This window comes from Gymnoscopelus microlampas (genome assembly GCF_963454915.1).
Source record: "Gymnoscopelus microlampas genome assembly, chromosome: 5".
NCBI lineage: Eukaryota > Metazoa > Chordata > Actinopteri > Myctophiformes > Myctophidae > Gymnoscopelus > Gymnoscopelus microlampas.
The window spans coordinates 37,636,448-37,657,337 of NC_139942.1; the positions used below are offsets into that span (position 1 = coordinate 37,636,448).

The 20,890-nt window shown below is 39.2% G+C and overlaps 2 protein-coding genes across 4 annotated transcripts in view; both read left to right on the plus strand.

The window, feature by feature from the left end:
- Window positions 1-243: 243 nt before the first annotated feature.
- On the plus strand, window positions 244-8,712 carry LOC311045789 (nucleolin-like). 2 transcript variants are annotated; one of them, XM_084057845.1, is made up of 13 exons: window positions 244-382; window positions 799-850; window positions 2,653-2,847; window positions 3,024-3,101; window positions 3,544-3,667; window positions 4,305-4,480; window positions 4,866-4,992; window positions 5,272-5,411; window positions 5,580-5,709; window positions 5,895-6,028; window positions 6,189-6,315; window positions 6,385-6,550; window positions 7,769-8,712. In XM_084057845.1, exons 1-12 carry the CDS (start codon window positions 362-364, stop codon window positions 6,503-6,505), a joined length of 1,425 nt encoding a protein of 474 aa, XP_083913971.1. In that variant the 5' UTR covers window positions 244-361; the 3' UTR covers window positions 6,506-6,550; window positions 7,769-8,712. The 2 variants fall into 2 exon arrangements, with proteins under 2 accessions (XP_083913971.1, XP_083913972.1); XM_084057846.1 differs by having other exon boundaries at window positions 4,305-4,456.
- Window positions 8,713-9,138: 426 nt separating this feature from the next.
- LOC311045410 (polyamine-transporting ATPase 13A3-like) overlaps window positions 9,139-20,890 on the plus strand; it is a 32,995-nt gene continuing 21,243 nt past the window's right edge. For both annotated transcript variants that reach the window (XM_084057262.1, XM_084057263.1), the window contains exons 1-10: window positions 9,139-9,362; window positions 11,408-11,471; window positions 13,229-13,402; window positions 14,768-14,947; window positions 16,272-16,342; window positions 16,873-16,956; window positions 18,675-18,744; window positions 19,252-19,386; window positions 19,665-19,737; window positions 20,293-20,424. In XM_084057262.1, the coding sequence (XP_083913388.1) occupies window positions 11,427-11,471; window positions 13,229-13,402; window positions 14,768-14,947; window positions 16,272-16,342; window positions 16,873-16,956; window positions 18,675-18,744; window positions 19,252-19,386; window positions 19,665-19,737; window positions 20,293-20,424 (964 nt within the window). In that variant the 5' untranslated portion in view covers window positions 9,139-9,362; window positions 11,408-11,426. The remainder of the gene's footprint in view (window positions 9,363-11,407; window positions 11,472-13,228; window positions 13,403-14,767; window positions 14,948-16,271; window positions 16,343-16,872; window positions 16,957-18,674; window positions 18,745-19,251; window positions 19,387-19,664; window positions 19,738-20,292; window positions 20,425-20,890) is intronic.

Here is a 20,890-nt window from a genome sequence, read left to right on the forward strand (position 1 = left end):
TAATCAGTTTTTCTTTGATTCTTTTTTTTCTTTTTTTTTTTACAATCTATTGAGCTTGTGTTAAACATAAACATGAATTATTGTAATGTTTTTATTTTCAACGCACACACTCTGCCAACGCTTCAGTAGCAGCATAGGTCAGCAATCGCCTGACAACCAACTAGCCAATCACATAGAGTTATGATATATCGCCCAATCACAGCACGACAGTTCATCTCTGGGCTATGGGAAAATAATGTGCACGCTTGTTCCACCACGCATGCGTACTAGACATCCCAAGTTGTGCGCATGCACAGCAAACACATGTGTTTTGGTCGTGCTGCTGCTGGATCTCTTCTTCCTTGATCGTTAAAAAGGAAACATGGACAACTCAATAATAACGGTATTGTTATTACTATTATTTATTGTTGTTGTTATTATTGTTTTAAAAGCATTTGGAATGTTGCTAAATGAATGCTGCTCTCAGCTTTACTTTTGTTAATGACATCAAAATGCAACTTTGTCAAATCCTACAGCACAGCAGTGCAGCACAGGGGCTTGTCCTGTCCACTAAGCAATTCTGACTTGCTTAGTGGTTCCATCATACATTTTACAGATACATGTGTAATAGTGTTATAATTGATACATAAAAGCTTGACATTGAACAGTAGGTGAGTTAGGTACAGCTGTAGCCCTAGAATGGTGTTTATTACATACTGTACATTTCATTTAAGTATTTCACATGAAATGTATGTCATATCAAAGCTATTCTTGTGCTATATCTCTCTAAACTATTTTAACAGTTTGATTCTCTTCTAGTCGAGAAAAACGGCCAGGGTGAATGTCAGTGACATAGAAGAGAGTAACACTGGTAAGTTATGCATTATTACTGACCATATGAGATTAATCATGCATACCTATTGTTGTGATTTCGGTTGACCAACATGGTCCCTAAGAGTCTCCATCTATAAGGGTTGTGGTGAGTGAAGGTTTCTGTTGAGTCACACGCACGGAGAACCAGTTGACACCAGGCAGTATCACACGACAAGCTCTAAAGTTTAATACACACATAGAGAATATATACAGTATTGTACAGTGGACACATGACATGACCAAAAGATATGGAACAAGGACAAGAACAGAATGGATAGGAATAGAACATACATCTTGTATCATTGTGCACAGACGTCAGTCTCTCTGATAAAGTACTTAAAGTACTTGATGGTCATCGTATCACGGATATCAATATGCTTACGTAGATGCACATGTGTGTGCTGGGTCAAGCAGATTAAGTCATAAATCATGACACCTATTATATTATGTTCCATTAACTTCTAATGAAGAGGTACATATGTATGTTCAAGCTGAATATAACACGCATGCAGCCACTGAAAACCAATGAGGGTGAAGCAAAAAGCTGCAATCTGTAAGATTAATGTCCTACCTGACATTCGCAAGATGGAATCCCCGCTTGGCATGTTGCACTTATAGATAGCTTCTTTATTTGTCCTTGCGGAAATTCATTTTGCATGACACAGAAATCACAATCACAATGCATAAACAATTACACAACAATACATCATAGACAGATCACACAATACGTGGGCATGAAAGGGACAAGGACTGACAGATAAAGAGATCTCCATAATATGGGCATATCAGCATGCGCATGCCCATATATGGGCAAATACTGATGACATCAGGGATCTCCATATATGGGCATAAAAGGGACAAGGACCAACAGATACAGAGATCTCCATATATGGGCATATCAGTCAGGTGCGACGTAGGTGTGAGGGCCGCGTAGCAGCCTGCACCTCTGGTACTACACATTTACCCAACACCTCTCTTACAGAGAAGAAAATAGAATAGGCTACCAATCATAGTTCGAGAGAGGCAGCGCATAACGTATGCGCAGAAGTGAGTTAGGGCCTGTTTGTTCAAAAGTGCTATATTTGTGGGGACAAAGGATTTCTGAGCCCGAGCTTGCAACTTCAGTACTGTGTACCGTCGTCCTGATGGCAAAAGGTGCTATTGACTGTATAGCGGGTGCGTTCTATCCGTGGTAATAGCTTTCCCCTTCCTAAGTACCCGGGTCTCATACATTGATGTCATACTCTGTACCCCAGTTATCTTGCTGGAAACATTGATTATGAGCGTCTGGCAGTACCACTTGTCAACCAGTAGTTGTCCTCAATGGAAGAGTAGGATGTATTAATATTACCATACTCGTCTCCACCATACTTTGTTTAAACTAAAGTAACGCTATGAATTGCAACTTTAAGTTCCTTATCAGTGAACTGAATGAGAGGGGAATGGCATGATGAGCTGCTCTTGTAAATATCATCGCAAACGATCAATTCTGTTTTCTACAACACGTTTGTTTGACACCAGCAGATCATCTTCTTCCCTTAAATTGCATCTTTTGCATTCTCACATAAAACACCCTTTTCAAGTAATGACAAAATACTTAGGGTGAAAAAATTCCATCAAAGATGGACATTTTGAAAGTTTTTACCCAGCATGGCTGTCTTGTGTCTTTGCTGTCACATGACAATATTAAATGATAACCGCCCATAAGCATGTTGAGTGATCAACCTTGCAGTTAAAACAGTTGATATCAAGTAAATAGGTTGGTGATTTTGATTGACACTGTGGTTACTGTGTTATCAGATTGTCAGATGGACACTGAACCTGCTCATGTTGCTGTGGAGAAATGCACATCCTCAGTGACAGTAACCTTGAGGACAGAGGAGACAGAGGGTAGAGAGGCTGATCTAGAGGACACGAGAGGTGGAGAGGGGCATCAAGAGGATTCAGAGGGAGGAGAGAGTAATCAAGAGAAGGAGGAGGAGGCAAAAGATGACAGTAAGTCAACCATCATTTGCAAAATAACATAAATAATTGATGCTCAAAACATCACCTTTGGTGGTCATTTAATACAGTATATATCCATGGGAGCTTGATCCAGTGTGGGACTTTCTGGTTTTGCATGTTCTTCTGTCCAGCAGCACCTGGTATTTATTTGATTTGTACCTCTGTAGCTGTTGCAGTAACCGGAAAAAGAAAGACAGAAGCTACAGATGAAACATCCCCATCTAAGAAAGCTAAGACCATTGACGGTATGAATTCCAAATAAGGACTAACATGAATTATAGCTGGCTGCTTGTACCTGTATGTAGGACTGACACGATTACAAATTTAAGTTGATGATTAATTGTCACTCAAATAATTGCGATTAACAATTTAATTGTGTGTTTGGCATTGAACATTGGAACATATGAATACAATTTTAATTTCTGTTTGCCAACGTGTTACTAAGTGACGCGTTGTAAGCCTGTAGATCAGCTATTTCTGCTTTTTTTAATATTTGAAAATGTGTGAACAATTTTCAACATGGAGATGATTATCTCAAATAATTGTGATTAGACGATAATGTAATAATTGTGACAGGCCTACCTGTATGAGTAGTGACAAATAGATTCTCTGGATTCTTGGTTCTTGATGTAACCTTAACTTAGTAACTGATGCTCATAAACCATTCACTTGACTTGTTTCTTATAGATCTTTGTGTTTTCGTTGGCAACTTGAACAAATCTAAGGATTTGGAAGAAGTCAAATCTTCATTATTAAGTTACTTCATCACACAAGGTCTCTTGGTTGAGGATATTAAAATGGACCTTTCTGGGTGAGTGTGATATTAAAATCAGACATTTGATTTAAATTATTTCATTTTAGCAGGCATGGATGGATAAGTTAAAGTAACAATCTGCAAGTATTATGTCCTATCCAGGATTTGGTCTCCGGCATGAGATACTAAATGTCCAGCACCCGCACCGCATTGTCTCTTGGATGCAGATCTCATCCAAGAGGCAATCCACGCTTGGCCTGGAGAGATCTTGTACTTATGAGCTTATGGCAGCACTACTTGACAACCATAAGGTGCCGTACCTGACACCAGGGTCTACATTTTTCAGAGGAAGAGTAGCGTTTTTGGTTTGAAACAAAAAACAAACGCCTGGGTACCGAGGTTAGAGAAGGAAGGGAGAACACCTCCAACCACTGCTGATGTGCTAGTTATATTGTATTAACATACCCTAGGATACAGATTGGTTAAATAATGTTTATTTATTAAAATAAGCTCATTTAAATAAAAAAAAGAAACCATCCATGTTTGTAGTTTGTTTACTATTTATGCCCTATTCCATTTGCTGGTTATTAGCAAAAGTTGAATTTGTATTGATAGTATAGCACCATATATTTCCTGTTTACTAATGTAGACATTGTAAATATTTGAAAAAACTATGTTCTTTGTCCCCTTTTAGAAAATATGCGTTTGTAAACTTGGCCTCACAACCGGACTTTACCAAAGCTTTAACATTAAATGGAGAGCAGCTCCTTGATAGGCCGATGAGGATCGCCAAGGCCACAGGGAGAATCAGGGAGGCGGCGCCAGTCCCTGCAGAGAACAAAAAGGGTGTCCCTGCAGAGAACAAAAAGGGTAAAAATGTAACTTCTCTCTGATGAGGTTTCATTGAAACCGTATGGTCCCTATAAATGTACACTTTGTAGTATGGTGTTGCTTGCCAAAAAGAGCAAGCTTCGAGATAAGTTCTTTTTGGCAACACCCTCGCATGATGGAGTATAATTAAAATCTTAGGTAGCTTAAGTATGACTGTAGTTTGGTCACTGTACCCGTGTGTTCACAGTCACACCACTAGAGGTCACTCATTGTTATATTTTACCAGCACTTGTTCAGTAACACCTGAAGTTATGGTTATTATCAAAGGTGCTTCTTTAAGAATGTAAAATGTACTTAGATTTAAATGTAGATGAGCATTAAAAACTGTACATTTGTTTGATTTGAAGACCATCTTGTTTTATAGCTAAAGATGCCAGGTGCTTATTTGTGAAGAACCTCCCCATCAGATCAACAAAGAAAGACGTTCAAAAAATATTTGAACAGGCCATAAATATCAGATTTCCTGGAGGGAGTTACAACCCAAACCAAGGGTGAGTTTTTAATACAACCTGTGAATTTCTAAATTGTATCATGCTCTACCACGATTGTTATTATTATTTGGTACTAGTATTAAAGGTAGGGTAAGTTATTATTATTTTCTTAAAACAAGTGTTAAATACTTCTAAATTCTATATTCAGGAGAGAGTACCCATTTAACAGCTTAAATTGTATAGTGTCCATTTCCAATTGTGTCACCACCTCCCATTTCACTTGTTTCATAGGATTTCATAGGAAGTATTGTGTAAAAGATGATTCATTTCTTCCAACAGCATTGCCTTTTTAGAATTCAAGACCGAGTCCGTAGCCCACAACGTCATGGAGAAGAAACGTGGAACACAGATGCAAGGTCGCGTTTTAATTGTTGATTATGTTGGAGATAAGAGTAGCCATAAACCCAGCAAAACTCCAGGTATTAAAATGGCTTATAAAAGACTGTAAAGAAACTCCATCAATCACACAATTATCCATATTTCATTTACAGTACATTTCGGCAAGATTGCCATGTAGTGAAGTCAGATAGCGTCTTGGTTTTGAATTGAAAAGAAAAAATATCTGTTTCTGTTCTTGTGCATCCCAGTGGAGGCTTCTACAGGTACCACCTTGTTTGTGAGCAACCTGGATTACGGGGTGCAAGAAAAGACCCTGAAGAAATTATTTGGGAAAGCTGTCAGTGTCAGTATACCTAAAAGAACAGGTAGATCTAGAGGGTAAGTACTCCGTAGTATGACCGTGTCACTTGCCAAAAATAACAGATCTACAAACTAAACGCATTATGACACATTGTTAATTTGTAGATCTGTTATTTTTATTATGAATTTAGCTTAATCGTTTGTGCACAGGCCCATATTCTGATCTTGAGCAAGAATCGTCAACTCACCTTTGTCCTTTCTAGAATTGCCTACATTGATTTTGAAACTGTGGAAGACGCAAAGGAAGCTCTGGAATCGTCACAAAACAAAGAAATACGCAAAAGATCCATCACAGTGCAATTCAGTGACACTAAAATGAAGACAGGAGATGAAACATGTAATTATTATTATTTTCTTCCTCATACATGCTGTAGTTATGGTCTAATTGTGTAATGAAATTAATCTGCAGCATGGTGAATGTGTCAGTTATTCTGGAACCTCACCATGAGCCTGGATGATCAATATAAAATATATGTTTTATTTATTTGCTGTTACAGTTCTCAAAGACACATTGATTGTCAAGGGCCTCGATAAGGAGACAAGTGAGGAGACTTTGAAAAGTGCCTTTGAAGGAGCCTTGCGTGCAAGACTTGTGCAAGAAAAGGGTACAGGCATATCCAAAGGGTAGGTACCATAGACGGATTATTACCTTCAGTACTGTCTGCTGTGTCCTAATGCTTGTCATTTTGATAGGTTTGGCTTTGTGGACTTTGTAACGGACGAGGACTGCAGGGCTGCCAAAGATGTCATGCAGGACTGTGAAATAGATGGCAGCAAAGTAACGGTGAATTATGCAAAACCTAAGAAGCATTGATGTACCTGTGGACCTCCAGGAGTGGAAAAGGAACCTGGATAGGAGGTATAACAGAGTCATCTTGGTCACAAGGGCAAATATTGATTTAATTCATCAAAAGATCACTCCTGGTATCGATCAGTAATAAACTCCATAGATTCATTTAACTATTGGTTTTAATCGTAGGGATCTTCAACGGCATTGTCTCTAGAAAACCCACAACCTTTAGTCTTTGGTTGTGGGCCATGTAATTTAGTTCTGTAGAACAGATCATGATTTAGTCAAACTATAACTAGCTGCTCAAAACCTACTTCCTGAATAAATCTTTTTTTCTCAATGTATCTGTATTGAGTTGTATATGCACATACTGTTACATACCTTGTATATGGGTACATATACAACAGACAAAGACGTAACAAACAGTTCACAAATAATTAAGTAATAGTAACATCAATGACCGAAGTAATAAGTAAGAAATAAAATCAAATTAAAGCCAAATAAAATGAATACAAATAATAAGAAATATACATTTTGTTAATGGATGCATAAGTCAGATTCACCACATTACTAGTTCCAACATGTCCAAGAAGGAATAACATTAATATGTTTCCAAGCAATACCCAGTTTTCAAGATATAAGAGGCATACCGGTAGTTAGTCATTCTACATATTAGAGAAAAGCCTGCAGCAAACTTATCAGTAGATTCCCACAGTGTGTACCTTTTCTATTTTAAGAAAATACATATCCTCTCAGATCCACCTGCCAAAGGAGGGGGTGCAGTTCTTCCAGTTCAAAAGAATCAGATACCTTGCTTATAAGGCAGAATAGGCTATGCTGTCCAAGTGTATCCTCCTCCGTAAGTCAAGAAAAAGACCACGCATAGGACAGGGTTCAGTTCTTAAGACCTGTGATATCTGAATACACTTCAAATGTAGAAGACCAGAATGTTGATAAACTCAGACATGAACAAAATGTGTGGAAAAGACTATCAGGGGTTGGTTTACATCTATCATAAGTACGATTGACTGCAGGAAAAGTATTGGACAGCATACCAAGTATTTTTTAGAAACCTGGTTTTATGTGGCCTTTTATTGGCCACTAATCCATAGGCTTGCTCCTATGGCGGGTAAAGAGTTTTATGACCTTTCTTTGGTTCAGGTTCCAATTGGATGTGGAGCCTGCAGCTGCTGTTCTCATTGAAAACTCATATTTTAAATACCAGTATTGTGTACCTCACTGGTGAAAAGTAAGTTGACGAATTGTTTTATTGGTTGTTTGTTTCAGGTAGAGGAAGTTTTCTCTGAAAAGATGTTCCTGAATAAGGCAAAAGGAGAATCTCGCTTTTCTTGAATGGACTGTTGAGACTTGTTGGAACCTGTTGAATGCCTGAAAGCGCTTCCCAGCCTGTCTGCGTTTATTTGGCCAAGAAAAGCAATATTTCTGTTTTTGGTTAGATGGAATGTAACACTTCCACAATGCTTTTTGTTTCTAGTTGGACCTGTGAACAAATTGCACATTGTAACTTTTAAAATGTATTTTTGTATGACAGTCTTTTCTTTTTTTTTTACCATTGTGTTTATACAGTAAGTGTACTGTATCAGGATGATTGGAAGAGCCATGAATTACATCTAAAATGAATAATGTAGTTCAGTGGAAAATGTTAATTTGTTTTTTCTCTGCAACTCAATCTGCTACTGTATATTGATTCTTGAAATCTTGAGTAGTGGATTAGTTTAGTTTAGTTTATTAGTTTTATTTGTATCGAGGAAAAATGCATACATATCAGAGAAAGGGTGCTTTGTATCAGCAAGCTAACTGCTAATTTCCATCTGTAGTGCCTTGACAGGTGAAAAGAAACAATAAAACAGAAAGCAAAATATATCATCTCCGCTGTCAATGGACACACACACACACACACACACACACACACACACACACACACACACACACACACAATGACATTCTAATAGAGGTGTTCTTATGTAATACAATTGACTATTACACCATATGTGTAGTTTTGCATTGTTTACATTGTGTAAATATAACATCAAATAGGAGTTTGAAATAAAGTATTACTTCAGGGCTGTTGAACTGTCTACACATCATCTACCATTGATTGCTAAACCTCAGCCATATCCCCCATCATGTATCAATAGGCTGCTAATTATTAAGCTTTTATTCCTTCTAGTTTTCCAGGAAAAAATATTTTTGATGAATTCAGTACATTTGTATTGTATGTTGCATGCACACAGATGAAATGCACTATATTGCAGTTTATGTTAAGAGGTCCCTGACTCAATGTTTATATCTGCAGACTGCTCTATACAAATAATTGACCCTTACATTTTGCAACTCTGAGAGGGTGTAAATGTGAATTGGGCACATGTTGTAGCCTCTCAGAGTTAAATTAAGGACTCAGGATTTCTAGGGTGTCTTCAGTTCTAGAGACAAATCAAGGATTTTTGCCCGCAAAATCAAGGATTTTTTGCCGACGTTTTTCTGGCGGGTCTAGAGAGAGGAAGGTTCAAATGCTTCTAGCAGATTCGAAGATTGTGGAATAGTTGTCTTGTCTGGCGAGAGAGAGAGACCCCAAATCGTGTCCCCTGATGACCTCACATCCTGTTGTTCACTTCCTCCTCCATGGTGGGTGAATGGATGTGCAGTGTTCTGCATGGTGCTGGTCTGAGCAGCGGTTGAGTTGAGTGTACATTACAACACAACGACGTTGCACATGTGGGCACGTTGTGGATCATCCCCAGACGCCAGGAGGAAACTGCACAGGAGATACATCCGAAGCAGTAAACTTTAGCTCAATAAATTAGTTTATAATTATATGAATGATGTGTTGCGTTGCCCGTTGAGAGAAAATAAAGTTCTGGTAAGTTAACGGTGACTTTTGCAGAAGTTATGCATACTGTTTATTTATTTGCACAGCTAATGTGACGTTTCCGCAGCAACGCGCTCTTTGATCATTCAACTGAACTATGACCGGATTATGTTCTCTCTGTCAAAAGTTAAAGATTTTGCGGATTATGTTGAAATTAAGTATAGCCGATTAGCGGAATTTTGCCGTCTGTGGCCAGTATTATATTGATTCTTAACTTGAGTAGTTTACAAAATGTTGAGTGTTGCAGTTGTATGTAATCTGCAATAGCCTTTAAGTGGCATCGTATTTTATGACAAAATACTGAGATATATCGGAAAAGCTCAGACCTCTATAGTAACATTTCGTCAGCCACCTGAACTCATCGAAGTCTTGCATGTAGCTGCACATCTGTGTAAATTAAACCAAATCAGATCACATAAGGTCCCCATTTTGATAATCCATATGTTGTCTACATGGGCCAAAGGTCTTACACAATGACTGTACGCTTACACAGTCATTAGGTACCATGACTTCTTTCAATCTGTTGCATAGATATAAGATTTGTGCTGAAACTTGTATTATTGAAAGGGAAGCTAGAATCTGACATGTTTACATGTATGTGAAATAACCTGTGCTATTAGGCCTATGTTGTTGTTTTGCTCATCATTAGTCACATGTGTTGTATTTTTCAGAAAATTTAGAAACAAGTGCAGAGGTGTAAAGCATTTAGTACTTTAGATAATTATGACATATTAGTAGATTTACCTCTAGATTTACTGTTATGTAGGCTACTAGAGACAGGGAACCCATATATTTTTTGTTTGCCCAATTTTGAAACATAGGTACACTAAAGTATTTGTAAAAAAGAAAACTCTTGTACCAGCTTGAGTGATAAAGGTGCCCTGAGCGAGACAGTAGCCTAGTTATATTTGAGTGAAACACTTAATCCATTTCTGTCAAGGTCCCATGAGTAAATGTGGGTCAGCGATCAGAGTTATTTAAAGGAAGGGGAAATGTAGACACTTAACCCTAGAGCATTATGTTGTCTTTATGGGATGCGGTGATATGGACATCATTCAAAACATACTGATGTTGTGTCAACACATCTCTCCCTTCTCTGTCTCCATTTCTCCTCTCAGGTTCTCGCTTCAACTCACTCTCTTGCACATTTGTTCTTACAATTTAACAACTTTCAACCTGGCATCCTATTTTGGGCATGTTTCCAAAAATTACACATGTGAGCTTGTAGATGTGTTATTTTCTCTATTTGTTGTACAATTAAATAAATAGGGCTTAAGTAATTGAAAAGGCCAGGTGAGGCAGGTAGACTTGTTAGTTCTCCACAAAGATAACAGACTATGTGCTTGCCCTTCAACAGAGTTCACATAATCTTATATACTATCATTTAGCCCTCTTGATTTTGAGTTAATAACCTGCTATAGTTACTGTATAGCACAGACAGGTTTTCTTAGCACTCTAATCATGCCAATGATTAGAGATTACTCTGATCTTGTACTTTGTAAGTAGACTGGAATCCAGATTGACTCACTATGTTCATCTTATGGATGTTTTCATAGAAAAAGTCCCAAAAATGTGTACTGAAGAAATCCAAAATATTAACAAATGAGAAATGACTAGCGAGTCTAGTACTTGATCAACGTAAATGGCACGACTACGTTCATTTGGGGATTTCTTTCACTCCAAAAAAACAAAAGATGAACGTAGCGAGTCAGTCAGGATTCCAGGCTAATTTGCAAGTAGCTGTGGATAAGAGCATCTGCTAAAGGCCTGAATTGTAACAGTTTTAGTATTGTTTTTCAAGTGCTGAGACTTAATGGGTTTTAAAAGAATGACATTCAAATACACCTCTCGCCGCCTCAACCTGTTTCTATTCTTCCTCTAGAAGGCGAATGTGTTCATTGTTCTCGACTGTGTCTAAATGTTACAACATGTTTATTGACCAGATAGGGTTGAAGACTTCCACATGTGATAAGAAAACCTTGACAACTGAAACACATTCAAAAGGAATCAAGCACTTGTTCCTTCCCTTACTGTAGTGTCACCACTGCTGGCAGGATGAAGAGAGAAGTGACCATCAATGAGGGCCTGGAGGATGAGATGGTAAATAAAACCTCATACAATATATATCTCTGCTGTCCGGCAGGAACCAGCTAACTCCAAAATGTTCATTTTTCAGGAAATGAAAAAAAGTGGAGTTGTAAGAACAGCTGAATGGACCTCCAAGCTCACAATGAGGTTGGAGGTCAAAAGGAGGTGTAGCCTGGAGTCAGCAAAACCAGCTAACTGTGGTGGAGTTAGCTGGTTTAGCAGAATGTTTGAGGATCCAATGGAGTTAGCTGGTTTTGTTAGAAGCGCTTTTAAATGTTTTTCATTGGTTCAATATTTTTTTTTTACCAACACAGACACGTAAAGGGTTTTCAATGGCTCTGATTTATGGGAAGAAAATGCAAAAGCGTCAAAATGGAGTTAGCTGGTTTCTGCCGGACAGCAACGATAATGGACTACATGTGATTCTTATGTTAAAGATGCAATCCAGAACTTTCTTTTGTGAGTAAAAGTACAATATTTGCCTCTGACATGTAGTGGAGTAGAAGTAAAAAAACTGGAAATACTCCAGTAAAGTAAAAAGTACCTCAAACTTTTACTTAAGTACAGTACTTGAGTAAATGTACTTAGTTACTTTACACCACTGATACTTGGCAGTTGCATGTTTCCAGTTCTGTTTCCGATTCTCATTGTCACAATTCCACCTCCTGTCAGTGCGCTCTGGCTCTTTCAGATCAGTGGTATTTGGTATCTTTCAAGATGCCAAATGGCACTCCAATATTCCTCACAATCATGCATGGATTAAAGTTCTCAGTTGCCACGACTGAGTTCAGTCATTTGGATTCCATAGAAGTCAGCATGTCTTCTATGAAAGTGTGTCACTCACCGAAAATAAGCGATCTATCTACAAGCTTACAACGTGTCTGTGATGTGTTGTACGCTTGTAGATAGCTTTTGGTTATTAGTTATTTTAAGATTAAAGAGTATTTGAAGTGATCAAACTAGCGATATATTACATCTTTCAGAAAACCCTAATGACCTTGGATATTTTCATGAAATCAAAGGTTAAAACCTCAATCTGCAATTTCTTCAACTGGTATGGCTGTATATATGGCTACCAAAACATTATAATTGAAAATATAGAAACACAGTGTTAGTATGGTGGGCTCCTTTCACGCCGTTTCACAAATCGCAGATTAGGACTCTGCACAACAACATTTTTCAATAGTGACATTTTATTTTGCTTTCATCCATGCATCATGTCATTCTGCTCCCAAGGTCACATGCAGAGTGTGTTTATTGTTGATGTCGGGCAGAAATAGCCTGGTTCCAGACGAATCTGCCATTGCAAAAAAAAATTGCCCGTGGCAGATTAGGTTTGGCCCCTCTCAATAGAGATTCAATAGAGCCCAGTATGCAAATTTGGGGCGGTTTTATCACCAGAGGCATCTTTTGAATTTGCCCCTCGGAAATGCAGGTTCCACACAGAGGTTCCAGACTAATATCTACGCAGTGATATTAGTCTGGCCATGCCAGGCTAGGGCAGAAACCTTGTACCTCCATATTTCAACTTTTTATGTTTTTTTGTAAATGAATGCCCTGCTTTGTCATACAAGCTCACATAAGTGAAAGTGAATGTGGTTAAGTGTGTCTGTGGGTTTTATAAATATTGAACCAATGAAAATAATTAACAAGAGCCTATGATTGAATAATAACTATATTGGGTCCATTTTCTGAAAAGTAACAGTTTTGGACACACAAGGTCCTGACAGCGATGTCATGTTTTTATGATGTCCCGCTGCCCCCTGCAGGAGGTGTGGGGTTACCGGCCCTGTCTGTGGAAGATGATCCTGGTGGGCGTGGGAGCGGTGTGCTCCGGTGGTCTCCTCCTGCTGTTACTCTACTGGCTCCCGGAGTGGGCCGTGAAGGGAACCTGCACACACACCTCCCTCAGAGAGGCACACACACTCCTGCTCAGGTCCACAGTAAGAGACACACACCCGCATCAGACTCACACACTCCTGCTCAGTCCACTGTAAGAGACACACACCTGCATCAGGGCTGTCGCAATTACAACTTTTACATGACGATTAATTGTCACACAAATAATTGCGAGTAACTATTTAATCGTGTTTTTGGCCTTGAACATTGGAACATGAATAAGAGTTACATTTCGGTTTGGCTTTTAGGCTCCGTAAACAAAAGTTGCACAGGGTAGATATGACAAATAACTTAGATCATTTAATAACTTTATACTTAATGAATAGTAGAAAAATGTTTAAAACACATCGTGTTTTGAGCTAGATTTCCATACATTTTTTTAAGTCAAACATGGAAATGATGGATTATGCAAAAATAATTGCGATTATCTCAAATAATTGTGATTAGACAATTATGTAATAATTGTGACTGGCCTAATCTCCTTCAGAGACAAAGACACACACACACACACACACACACACACACACACACACACACACACACACACACACACACACATTTGAAAACACACCGACAGGAGGAGCCGGTGACCTTCCAATTCCAAGACAGCGCTACGCTCGAGCCACTGACGCCCGGGCCGCCCCTAATGTATAAAAGTGCTTTATTTGCTCTTATAGGGGTCAAAACAACGTACTGTACAGTAAATGAAAGTGCTGCGTTCAATGTGCCATCTTGTGTCAAAAGCTGAAATTGAGGTAGAATTATTATAGCATGATGATGAGTGTCCTTTGCATGAACCCGTAACCTCCATTACTAGAGCTAGTCACAAATATAGTTACTGCATTCCATGAATGTTGTGATAGAAATTGTGTTGCTTTATACAACAAGATCATTCATGTAGTTATTTCCCTCCTGGCTCATGACGTCATGAATGATAAGGTCAACTGAGAATCTTACAGCCTCTGAATAAAGTAATCTTGTGTTTTCTGGTGAGCTCTTATCAATAACTGTAAAAAACGTTATTGCCCAGATTACACAGAACAAAGTAGACTCTTGTTTGGTCTCATCTCGACTTCTCTGAACTGTTTGACCAGTGAACTTTCCAACCAATCAGACCCTGAGGACAGTGTGTGCACAGCCCAATATATGATTCACTCTCAACATGTGTCTAAAAAAAGAACAACAAATCAACAATATCAGGTTTAAATCTAAATCATTAAACTTTTAGATATTCAGTTTAATACACCACAAATCTCTCTAGTTGTTGTATGACCCAACAAGACCAAGGCTTGTACAAATGTGCATACACATATGTGAATATACGTAAATAGATGCTTAAATACATATACTGTGCACATATATAATATTTAGAAGTATGACCTTTTGAAATTTTGAATCTTGACCCTCAGGATGAGTTCAAGCTGTGGTTTCGGGCCAAGGTACACGTGATGTTGGCTCCAGGGAAGGGCCCCTTCGACAGCGTGGATCTCCAGACCATCGTTGACTTGCCTAACGGGGACGGCGCCCATACCTTCTCTACTGTTAATGAAGACCTTCCAGAGATATGTTCTCATAGCCAGCCAATTCAGGTATTGTACTACAGTGAAATAATCTGTTTCATGCCCTTGTGTTACAGTATGTACGGCTGATAAGGAGCTAGAAAAAAACAACAACTCAATACTATAGGTTTTAAAGCTGTTCAGCGTTAATTTATGTGTAACTCTGAAAATGTACAAAAATCTCAAAGTTAAAGCTGCAATGGGGCTGGGGCTTATTTTTAACATTATTTTGACGAATTTGTATGGTAGAGTATGTTCATAAAATATACTGTAACTAGCACATCTGCAGTGGTTGGATGTAGCCTCCCTACCTGCAATATCTCCCCATGCCAAACAGGAACTTCCCTCTTGACTGAGTGGTAGATGTTTGGTCTCTCACATGGGAGATGTGGATTTGATTCTGGGGCAGGGAGTTACAGCAGTTGCACCTTTAATTTGATCAACATATAAGCAGGGGTGCACATAACTGGTGCGCAGGTGCGCATGCGCACCCAAAATAAATAATGCGCACCACATCAGACGACGCGAGGCGCTTTTGCGTACCAACAGCTGGGACAGGAATTTCCAAGCTTTTATTTTTTAGCAAAACTAAAAAATAAAAGCCTGGAGATCGAGGCTAGGAATTTACTTCCTGAAGCCACACTTACACACTCTCGCTAAAGCACGCGTCAGCCCCATGTACAGCCATTAGGCGCAGGGGAAGGGGACGCATGCTGCACGTGCTTGTGTGATTGTTGCTTCGCGTCGCCTCGCATTGCCTCGCTGCGTGCACGCAGCCAGCAGCGGCTGTTAGAGGCACTCTTCACCGATGATGAACGCACCATAACGGTGCAAAATATGCCGTGAACGTCCAAATCTGGCGGATAAAAGCAGTGCAGCACAGGGCACCAACCTTGGGGGCTTCTCCTAACGGCGTGTGAGAAAAAAAGAAACGTCGAAAATCGCGGAATTTGGAAGCAGAGCGTCTGTCCAGGGCTTCAGTGCGGCTGCAGAGTTCATGTGCAGGGCTGGGCTGAAGCAGTGCTGCTCCCCCCGTTGACAAAACTGTCCGGTGGGCGCCGTGGCTGCCCCCCCCCCCCCCCCCCGTTGACAAAACGGGACCACTTATTTGGTGCGCACCAACTCACATCTCCAGGTGCTCTTGTGAGTACTAGACCTAAAAAGTTATGTGCACCCCTGCATATAAGGCATGTAAATTACAATAAAAGGAAGTGCAGGAAGTCAATACATTTTTATAATGTATTGAATGTATTATAAATCACATGCAAGTTCCCATTATACTGTATGTCTGTACCAAGTTATGTCTCTGTCTTGCTTACTTCAATGCTGTGACTCCTTCTCGTCTCATTTTTAGATCCACTATTTTGCCCACCACAGCACGAAATACTACTGGAACGATGTGAAGCAGAGTTTTGAAATATATAAGTAAGAGCTGCACAAATTACAAACAATCAAACAAACATGAAACATTGTGCTGTGTAGTTTTTTTGTACACAATTCACTAAAGCTTTGTAAAAAAAAATGTCAATACCCCGGATACAGTTGTTGATCGACTTGTTTGTGATGATGTGCTTTAGGGCTGCAAGTATCAATAATCTTTAGTGATTGTTCTAGAGACTTTTTTGAATAACCGAGAACATATTTTTGGGGGATATTTTTTATTTCAAATCAACGTGAGAATAATTAGATTTTTTAAATTATCAACTAAATCTATTAGTGTGATTAACCACTTAAGACATATTTAATACTTTGTAGTACAATACTGTCAAGTATAAAAAATAGCCACTGTATGAGCTGACTTATAGATCAGCTGTTGTGAGCGTATAGATCTATTTTCAGTCATTTTGAAAATCTATTATTTTATTAGAATAGATAATTTTTTTAGAATAGATTAATTCCATTAACTGTTGCACCCCTGGATTGCGCATCTAGAGATAAGTGTCATCCTTTTCTAGAGGCCTGGAGGATCTGAAGTTGAGCTGCAGCGACATTCACACTGACCACAGCTCTGGTCTCAGCACAAAACTGCAGGAATACAGGTACAGAACACTGTTTTGATCCTTCAACACATCCAGTTCACTTGTGGACAAACAGCTCTATAATTTGGCTACTACTACTATTAGGGCTTGTCCTCGACTACAGAAATTGTTTGTCAAATAATCAGTCATAGGAATTTGTTGACTAATCGATTAGTTGATTTAATCAACAAATCTGCACAACCTAAGTACAGGGAAAAAATGAAGGAAACCAAGGAATAAGAGTTTCATGGTGTACTTGTCATCTCTTTCCTCCACAAAGGATTTGAATGCTCGCTTCACTGCCATTTGCCTGTCGCTGGGCAGACACCTATTCTCATGAAAGAGTGCAACAAACTGCTGGACTCGGCTCTGGGCCATCAGTACAGGTTCAGGTCATATTAGTCTGTCTACTTTCCTGAGTCCTGACATCTCCCTCCACACTGCTGATTCAAATTAATGAGCAATGGCTCTTGACACTTGCTCTTAGCTGTAGCCTAATTCCTGTCAGATTCCTGTTAATTGCCAGATTTTGTATGAGAAACAAGTGGCTAGGTCTATGAAAACAAGCCCAAAAGAAGCGACTAGGCTAAGTTTTACCACTTTACCATCGGCTATTTGAAAATAGCAGATCTACAAGCTCATAATGCTTGCATCGCGACACGTTGTGTTGTGACATATTTTGAATATTTTTGAAACATTTGAACAACACTGCTGTCCCTTTCACAAAAATAGGAACCAGGGGGAGACCTGAATCTCTGCATGGGGATTAAATGGTGCTTGTTATGTGATGTGAGCTGTGTGGAGGGGGTTCTTGTAGGGTAAGCAGGCAGACTAATATGACCCTTTTTGATTTCTGTCAGGTTGTGTTCCCACATTATTGTTGACTGATTTGATCCCTCAAATGAATTGAATGACTGACAACAGGAAGTGATGCCCATAATTGACACACCCCCATTTCCCCAGTAAGCTCCTTGGGAAATGTGTGGTACAAAGGCCCTTCAGCTGGGTTGCCCAGGTGGAAGCAGTCTCTCAATCAGGGCCGCATAGAGAGGGGAGGGGGTGAGCAGAACAAGGGGAACAACACACTGGCCAAAGTCTCAACAGGGCCCTCTGGACAGGGAAGGGCACACAGAGCAGAGACAGAGGTAGCTCTGATCCATAGCCTAGAAGGAGTTCTGCTTAAGGCTATGGGACTTTCGGAAAACATTTTATAGTTTCTCCGCTGCGCCCTCTACAATTCTTGTCGATAGAAAAATTCCAGTGACCGGATCTGTAGAGGCGCAGCGGAGTGTAACTAAATAATGTTTTCTTTCGGGTGAAATATTTAACATTTTGGCCCAAAGAAATATTTTATACGTGAGGTGGGGGGCTCAGATTGTTCCCACTTAGTAGAGTTGGCTTTCAACTCCATAAAACCATCTTTGTTTTGGTGAGTAGCGAAAGTGATGTTTTTGTTTTTACTGCAGACGAGAGGCTATGCAGCCTGTGGTGCCTGCGCAAATACTCGAAAGTCCCATAGCCTTAAGGAGAACTCCTTCTAGGCTATGGACCAGAGCTAGGGCAGAGGCTAAGATTGTGACATAACCATTATACTACTTGCATTGTGTATAATGTACATACGTGCATAATATGCATATGAGTGTGTATACTGTACATGCACACAGGGAGGGAAGAGCTGTGCCAATAAATATGTATTAAGTAAATCTTTGTATGCTGTGCCTCCAATTCTCGTTCAACAGGAGGCTGTTTTTTGAGGAAAATGAGATTGCTGTGAGGGTTCCCTCTGTGTTCATACTCCTAATAAAAGAGGTGGGTTTGTAAGATGTACTTGTCAAGTTTGATTCCATTCAACTGGATATGATCAAATAGCCTTCTAAAAAAATTACCATATAACCAGATGCACAGTAAAAAAAATCTGTTAATTTATCCATTTGTAACTCTGTACGCATGTAACCAAATAGATCAGAGTTAAAGGGATAGTTCACCCCCAAAATAACTTTTTTTCTATCGATTACTCACCCCATGGAGACTTGAATGAATGGATATTCTTTTGTTTTTGTCGCATTCCTAAGCCAATAATTTGATGACCGGCAGCGGTTCCGTATGGAGATACAAAGGAGACTCTTTGTGTCTCCATACGGATTGATAGAAATTGATAGAAAAAAAGTCATTTTGGGGGTGAACTCTCCCTTTCAATTAAACCTTTAAATCTGTCTGTCTGTCTGTCTGTCTGTCTGTCTGTCTGTCTGTCTGTCTGTCTGTACTGTGTATCTGTATGTATCTCTCTCTCTCTTTCTCTTTATCTCTGTCTATCAGGTCTTGAATCCCTTCTACATCTTCCAGCTGTTCAGTGTCATACTGTGGAGTGCAGAGGATTATTACTACTATGCTACAGCCATAGTTTTCATGTCTTTCATATCAATCGCTACCTCGTTGTATACCATCAAAAAGGTGGGTGGTGATATATTTCTTCTGCTTACATCGTCTCAAAACTGGACCGAAACCATTACTTAAATATGATGAAAACACAAAAAGACATGTTTGAGCACAGCTACAGTAGGTTATTCAACTGCATGCATCATATAATTCTTTGCTCCAGGCGTATTTATTTTTTGTTATTTGTTTGTTATTATTTTCCTCCATCATTTTTCTGATCTTTCTTTTGTCGATTAAGGTTGTCTCGTGACTTTTTTTCTTTTTACATTGTAACCATCTCTTCTTAATTGCAGCAATATGTAATGTTACACGACATGGTCTCTACTCACAGTGTTGTCCGTGTTTCACTTTGCAGAGGGAACAAAGGTATGCATTGGTGTAAAGTAACTCATATTTTAACTAATTACTTTACTTGAGTATTTCCCCTTTTATACTTTATACTTCTACTTCACTACACACCTCAGAGGCAAATATTGTACTTTGAACTGCATTACAGTTATTTGAAAGCTTTAGTTATTAATACAAAATGATGTAGATTATTAATACAAAATTAATTAATTAACTAATACATGATTATGTATTATTGTAGGTTAATCTACACAAAGTAATTAACATTAGCACCATATTTACCAGCTGCAACATTGAAGTGATGAACACATTAATGCATTACTAATTACAGTCCAATAATATGATTTATTGGACTTATATCATGAATTAACCACTTAAGCCCTATTGCTCTTTTGAGCAATTTTCTGTTACTGTTGAGAAAAAGAAAGAATGCAGGAAAGGTACAAACAAACTTGCAAACCATAAAAACCCATGAGAAACAGAAAAACTTCTAGTTCGATACTGTAGCAGCAGAAGCATGTGTGATGTCACTGTGGGGTGACCTACTTATTTGTTGACGTCTTTTGATCACAGATATGGAGGAAGCCATGTCCACGGACCTTGTTCCTGGTGATGTCATCGTTATTCCAGCCAATGGGATGATCATGCCGTGTGACGCTGTGCTGATCCATGGAACCTGCATTGTGAACGAGAGCATGCTGACAGGTTCACTTCCTCATACATGATTACAACACTGGTTCTCAACAGGCGGTCCAGGGACCCCGACAGGTCCCTGAAGGGTCTCCAGGGGGTCCCCAGCCAAATGATTGATAGTTAGGTTCCATTTGTACACTTCTCAGAGTTAAATTGATACTGGGGATTTGACGGTGTAGATTGAGGTCCCAGAGATAAAGATCATAACAAATTGCAGTCCGTGGCCTAATGCATTTCACACTGGGGGACCTTGAAATTAAAACAGTTGTGGATCACTGGACTAATGAACCACTTTTTATACTTCATCATACGATGCTGTCGCACGCTGACAATAGCCGATCTATAAGCTCACAACTCTTCACAGTGCCACACATTGTATAGCATAAAGTGACATCGGAGTGAGCTTAACACATTGAGTGCCAGGGTTTTTTTAAAACAGTGCCTGGATATTTTCAGTGATCACCGTCCTCACGGTGAT